The sequence below is a fragment of the Pinus tabuliformis genome, chromosome 3_1 (assembly GCF_031772625.1).
Source record: "Pinus tabuliformis cultivar Carrire ecotype Pingquan chromosome 3_1, CPIR1, whole genome shotgun sequence".
Taxonomy (NCBI): Eukaryota; Viridiplantae; Streptophyta; class Pinopsida; order Pinales; family Pinaceae; genus Pinus; species Pinus tabuliformis.
In genome coordinates, this window is record NC_142301.1 from 315,248,152 (window position 1) to 315,255,041 (window position 6,890).

General features: G+C 41.0%; 1 protein-coding gene across 1 annotated transcript; it reads left to right on the forward strand.

Annotated features, from left to right (window-relative positions):
* Positions 1-2,053: 2,053 nt before the first annotated feature.
* Positions 2,054-4,941, forward strand: LOC149187043 (uncharacterized). Its single transcript, XM_089409537.1, has 3 exons — positions 2,054-3,115; positions 3,286-4,280; positions 4,410-4,941. The coding sequence occupies exons 1-3, from the start codon at positions 2,054-2,056 to the stop codon at positions 4,939-4,941; spliced, it is 2,589 nt and encodes an 862-aa protein (XP_089265663.1).
* Positions 4,942-6,890: the final 1,949 nt, after the last annotated feature.

The window sequence follows — 6,890 nt, forward strand, 5'->3', positions numbered from 1 at the left end:
AGATCATTTCTCCATACCTATGAGAAAGCTGTGGCAAGGATTTTGGTTAGACTCAATCCGAAAGAAGGACTGGCAGAATCAATTACTTTGTAGTATAAGGAATTTGTTTTCGAACAGCCTCTGGACTATGAGCTTCTCCCCTTTCGCTGCCACCGCTGTCACGAATATGGGCATCTAGCGAGGGATTGCCCATTGGGGAGGAGAAGAAGGAGGACCCAAAGCAAAGAAGAGGAATGGGAGGGGTCTCTGAGGAATGCTGAGAATCCAGTGGCGGGGTCTTCACCAAATGAAACTTCTATGGAAGAGCCCTTTCATCAGTCAAAGGAGGGAGATCCGTGGGAGGACGGGGACCCGGTCTGTGCTGTAGCTGCCCAGCCGCATTTGGAAGCGCCTCTTGCTGATCCGGCCTCCGTTCCTGAAAGTAACCCATCCGGTAAGCAGTCATCCCCAATCTTTTCTCCCTTTTCTTCTGATACAATAGTCGAGGGCAGCCCGCTGTTAAATAATTGTAATGATGTTATGCAAAACATTGAAAACCTATCAGCTGCTATCCCCTCCTTAAATCTGAACTGTGAGGTTTCTTCCCCGATAAGTCAGGGACCGGGTCCTTCCTCTTCTGTCTGTCATTATAACCTTAGATCTCTCAGTAAGAAGTCTGTCTACCCGAATGAAGATATGGAGCCTGTAGGTGGGCTTGGGGTTGAGGTTTCAAAGAGTTTATCCAAAAAAGGTAGAGGTCGAAAATCTTTGTTCTCAAAAGCCCAAGCAAAAGCAGTTTTTGATGTGGCTGATGGCAAACAAATGTCAATTCCTGGGGCGCTTAGAGCAGCTAAAACCCCTGAGGCAGTTAAAAAATGATTTGTTTTTCATGGAACTGCAGGGGTTTAGCCAGTAAACCCAAAAAACTGGCTTTAAAAGACTTTATTTCTCGTCACAACCCGGATATTGTGTTTCTTCAAGAAACTTTGGGCAATAGTACTGATATTGAAGCTGCCCTTCGCTCCTCCTTTCCGGGTTGGACCTTCTTTGCTCTTGACGCCTCAGGTCATTCAAGAGGGCTTGCTATTGGTTTTAAGGAAGGGAGATTGAAGTTGTTAAATTTCTGGGGTCTGCCAAATGTTCTGGGTTTGGAGATCATTTCCCCTGATTTCGCTTTTCCCCTTCTGTTTGTCAATGTCTATGGTCCATGTCAGGGAAGGGTTTCTTTCTGGAACAATCTCCTTTCAAAGGGGCTGATAAATGACAAAAACCTGATAATCGGGGGAGATCTTAACTTCTCCCTGGTTTTAGCTGAAGGTTGGGGGCCTCTTGCGAGGAAAGATCCTTTGACCGATTATTTCCAAAATGCCCTTCGCTCTCATAAGCTGATTGATGTCAATATCATAAAAGCTAAACCTACTTGGAGGAACAGAAGAACAGGGGAGGATAGAATTGCAAAAAGATTGGATCGGTTCCTCATCAGTGAAAGGTTGTCATCCAATATTCCATTATTCAGGCAATGGGTGGGTGAAGGGGGGAATTCGGATCATTTTCCTATTTTGTTGGAATTCTCCAAGCCCCCTCCTAAGCCGGCTGCTCCATTCAAATTTAATGCCTCTTGGCTATAGGAGGACTCTTTCAATCAACTTTTCAGAGATACTTGTAGACATTCGGGCATCGGTCATGTGGAGAATAAAGGAGCCTGGTTTATGAAAAACTTAAAAAGACTTAAGAGAGCAACCATCGAATGGGCCTCAGATAGAAGGAAAAAACAAAATGAAGATTTGGTCAATATTGATGAGGCCCTTCGGATGTTAGAAGATCCAGTGGCTGATGCTTATGCAACCTGGGAGTCAAAAGAAGGAATTCTGGCTCTAGAAAAGAGTAGAGAAAAGATTTTATTGGATAGAGAGGAGGAGTGGAGATTGAAAAGTAGGGCTATCTGGCTGAAAGTGGGGGATGAAAACACAAATTTTTTCATAATTATGCAAAGGGACGGAGAAATGCAAATACCATATGGCAGCTGAAGGACCCTAAAGGTAGAGTGGCCTCATCTTTTGAGGAGCTATCAAATATGGGTAAGAGACATTTTCAATCCCTCTTCTCTGATCCTGGGGGGATCTCTTTAGCTGAAATCATCAGAACAGCCCAAGCTTTCCCCCGTTTTGTGGAGGAGGAGGATGCTGAAGACCTCTTCAGAGAAGTGACTAAGGAGGAAGTAGAAAGTATTATTAAATCTATGGCTAAAGATAAAAGTCCGGGGCCAGATGGTTGGACCATCGAGCTTTTCTCCCATTTTTTTGAATCAATTGGGGCAGAACTGACTGAAGTAGTGGAGGAATCAAGGAAGAAAGGAGAAATTTATGGTCCTTTTAACTCAACTTTCATCGCCCTTATCCCAAAAAAAGAGGACCCGGAAACCTTTGAAGATTTCAGGCCTATTTCGCTGTGTAATACAATTTACAAGATTATTGCAAAAATCATTGCGGTCCGTTTGAAACCTATTCTATCCTTATGTATCTCAAAGGAACAATTTGGTTTTTTGGACAGTCGTCAAATCCATGAAGCTATCGGGGTAGCTCAGGAGACTATTCACAGCATCAGGAAAGCAAACAAAAAGGGGGCTGTGCTTAAAATCGACCTCTCAAAAGCATATGATAGGATCAGTTGGACTTACCTAAGGTTGCTCTTGACTCATCTAGGCTTTAAGGTGGAGTTTATAAATTGGATCATGGGTTGCATCTCAAATGTAAGTTTTGCTGTTCTGATAAATGGGGCTGCCTCCAATTTTTTTAAAAGCCAAAGAGGACTGAGGCAGGGATGTCCTCTCTCCCCTCTACTTTTTCTCCTGACAGTAGAAGGTTTAAGTAGGTTGCTTTCAAATGCCAAGAGATCACGTTTGATCAAAGGTTTGGAAGTTGCTGTTAATTTGTTCATTACTCATCTTCTTTTTGTCGATGATATTCTATTATTCTCAAGTGGGTCCATAAATGAAATTAAAGAGATTAAAATCATTCTTGATCTGTTCCTGAAAGCTACAGGGCTTCAAATAAATGATAGGAAATCCCAATTAATATTCGAAGGTTTCAGTAGACAAGAGGAGATCCTGATTGCTTCTTATTTCCCTTTGGAACCTGTAATATGGAGCAGCCGTTCAAATATCTTGGTTTTTGGCTAAATCCATCCTCCTACAAAAAACAGGACTGGAACTGGTTGGTGGCAAAGATCGAACAAAGAATTTCCCATTGGAGTTTCAAGTGGTTATCGCGGGCAGGTAGACTTACTCTGGTAAATTCTGTTCTTCAGGCTATTCCGGTTTTTTGGGCTGCTTTGACTTGGATCCCCAAAGGGATTCTCCATAAAATCAAACAGATATGTAGCAGGTTCCTGTGGTCAGGGTCAAAGGAGGACTCGGTTCTCCCGTGGGTGGCCTGGGATAAAATTGCTAGACCAAAAGACTGGGGTGGATGGGGTTTAAAAAATCCATTTGATTTTAGTAAATCTTTGGCAGCAAAATCAGGATGGCGAATTATAAATTTGGAGAATCTCTGGACTAGAGTTGTAAAGAGGAAATATATTGACCCTGTTCCTCTTGAAGACTGGATTAGGAGCCCAAACAAAAAAGGAAGGAATTGCTCTGTTATTTGGAAAGCCACTACAGAGGCCTTTAAAGTCATTGAACAAGGTTTGACTTGGGCGGTTGGAAATGGTGAAAGTTTGAGGATTGGCAGGGATCCGTGGGTAGGCTGTAGCGAAGGGTTTGCTCTACCCCCTGATTTGCTTACTCATCTGGATGACAGAGGAATCAAAAGCCTAAATCAGATAGCAAATATGGAGCAGTCATCTATATGGGGGCAGTCTTGGAAATCTGAAGAAGATTTAGGATTAGATCCCATATGGAGGAATGAATGGCAGCTTTTTCTTCAGGAGCTTAGAAGATCAAATGTCAAATTAAAGGACAGACCAGACTCCCTGGTTTGGGCCCATTCTAAGACAGGTTTATATTCTCCTAAGGCTGGGTATAATTTTCTGATGATGAAAAAAGGATGGGACCCTCCTGTTTGGTGGGTAAAGCCTCTGTTCAAGCTGAAGTGTCCCAAAAAGGCTAGGATTTTCTTCTGGTGTGCTTTAAAAAATAAGATCCCTTCATGGGAGATTCTCCAATCTCGTTTTAAGCAGGGTCTTGGCAGATGCCCGTTATGTTTTTATGATTCAGAAACCATTTCGCATCTATTTCTCTCATGTCCTTTTACAAGGCAAGTCTGGTATGAAGCGGAAAAGCTCTTGAATGTCAAAGTAAGGTGGGAGGGGGAAGTTATGTCCAATGCCTAGGAATATTGGTGGAACCATTTTCATGAGAAGAATCTGAGAAACCTTCCCCCCATTATTTGTTGGGGCATTTGGTTAGCCAGAAATCGAAGTATTTTTAGAGAAAAATCCACTCCAGCGGCAGCCATTGCAATCCAAAGCTTCGCCATTCTCGACAACATTCCTGAGCCGGAAGGTCCTTTGAAATCAGAACATTGGAGGGAGTTTCATATTAGAGATGGGATTTCGTGGGCTTTCTTTGATGGGGCAGCCCAAAATAACATCACAGGAGCAGGGATTATTATTCACATCAGCCCTTCTCACTCGCTTAAAGCCTCTGTGGGACTTGGGATTGGATCCAATAACTTTGCAGAACTCTCAGCCTTAAAATTACTCCTTTGCTGGCTCATTCACAAAAATATCCTTGCAGTTCAGATTTTTGGAGACTCGCTGAATGTTGTAAACTGGGTCATCGGGAAATATAGATGCCAGCATTATATGTTGATGCCATTATTAGAAGAAATACAAAATTTAAAGCTGCAGTTTAATGCTTTTTCCATTGATCACATTTACAGGGACAGAAACGAAGAGGCAGACGGGCTTTCTAAAGATGGTTTGCAGCAAGCTGTGGGCGCATGGAGAATAACAGAATAGTACCAGGACCAGATCCGTGTGTTGGATCTCCCCCCATACACTTAATGTGTTTTTTCCTTTATACTTATATGCACTAGTTTTATCAGCGGCTTTATATGATACTGGTGGCATATGAAAACTGTGTCTATCTCTGTTTTTTCTGTTTTGCTCTGTTGATAGAGCGTGTAGTGATCTGTGTTTTTTGTCCTTGCTATGGGTTGTTTTCCTTTTGTAAGGAGACCCAGGTACCTTGAGACTCTGTTAATTACAGTGTCCATGGTGTGGCTGTACAGGCCGGGTTCAGGAGTTTATAGAACTCTGTAGGTATGTTGTTGATTACACAGAGGAGTTTATGCTCCTTCTCATGCAGATTTTGCAGAATGTTTACTCATATGCTTTGTAACTTGTTTATCCCTTATAAAAAAGTTCGATTTTTTTTCCTTGGAAAAAAAAAGATCAATATATGATGAATTAACTGAATCATAAGTTTGTTGGATATACGCTAGTTTCACTAAACACAGTTGCATGTACATGCGAGTTCCCTTAACTGATGTAGCATATATGTATCTAATTATGGAAATGAAAAATTATTAGTTTGATAATATTGATTCACCCCCCACCCCGCCCCCTAGTATTATTTCCAAAAAAGTGTGGCATGGATTTCATTGGACCTATTGACCCCCCATTTGGACAAAAGAGGTACATCATTGTATGTAATGATTATTTGACAAAGTGGGTTGAAGCCTAAGGTAGTCAAAGTAGCCACAAAACAAAACATGGTAGAGTTCTTTAAGGATAACATATTCTATAAGTTTGGTTTCCCAAGGTATTTGGTCAGTAATCAAGGGGATCAATTCACTTCTAAATTGATTGAGGGGATTATGGAGCAACATCACATCACACATAGAAAGTACACCCCCTATCATCCTCAATAAAATGGGTAGGTGGCGGTGGAAAACATAGCTTTATAAAGCATGTTAATCAAGGTTGTCAACAGGATAAAAAAGGATTAGGAAGCTAGGCTTATGGAGGCCACTTGGATCTATAATGCAACATGAAAGACCACCACTAGGTTCACTCCCTTTGAGCTGGTTTATGGAAAAGGAAAAGCATTTTTTTCCATTGAATTTGAGTACAACATTCTAAGAATGGTAGCACAATTGGACCCATACATCACCAAAGTGCAACAAAAAAGTTGTAATAGCTCAATTCCCTTGATGAACTTAGGTTGCAGACTCTCATGCATATTGAGGTGGTTCAATTATAGAGGAATATTTAGCATGACAAACACATCAGGTAAATGACCTTCGTGAAGGGTGAATGGGCCCTCTTATATGACTCTAGATTCAAGGAATTTAGGGGGAAATTGATGACAATATGGCTAGGTCCCTACCTAGTGGAAAAATGTTATGAAAATGACTTTGTCTAGATATTTAAAATTGATGATGAGAAGATTCCACTTTTATTCAATGGTTGCTGGTTGAAAATCTATAAGAAACCTTATCCAAATGAGGAGCTTACCAATTCAATAAGTAGAGAACTAAATATGATTGGGAGCATCAAAGCTCCCAATCTATTCAGCCTTTAATCAATAGAGAAAAAAAAATTGCTAAAAATATTATGTGAAAACCTCCATGAGGAACCTGAGGCAAGCCCTTGGACTGAAAACCTCCATGAGGTAGTCCAACAGTCTAGAAAAAAAACAAAAAAAATTATGCAAAAGAAATAAAAATATCCCTAGGTGAAAACCTCCTTTGACGAACTTGGTGCAATCCTAGGATTGAAAACCTCTTTTGATGAACTTGGTGCAATCCTAAGATTGAAAACCTCCTTTGAGGCAGCTTGCATGTCTCAAAAAAGAATAGAAAAACAAACAAATAAGAAAAGAGAAGAAAAATCACAAAGAAGAGTAAGGGATCCCTTACACTATTTTTTTAACATTTCTGCAGTGTTCCAATGATAGTCAATGA

What these genes read in the sequence shown, in the direction of transcription:
- LOC149187043 (XM_089409537.1), top strand. Translation starts at nt 2,054, where the DNA reads ATGGGTAAGAGACATTTTCAATCCCTCTTCTCTGATCCTGGGGGGATC. An exon ending in CTTATTTCCCTTTGGAACCT is followed by an intron (nt 3,116 to 3,285) that starts GTAATATGGAGC and finishes TCTGTTCTTCAG; the next exon opens with GCTATTCCGGTTTTTTGGGC. An exon ending in CTCTTGAATGTCAAAGTAAG is followed by an intron (nt 4,281 to 4,409) that starts GTGGGAGGGGGA and finishes AAGTATTTTTAG; the next exon opens with AGAAAAATCCACTCCAGCGG.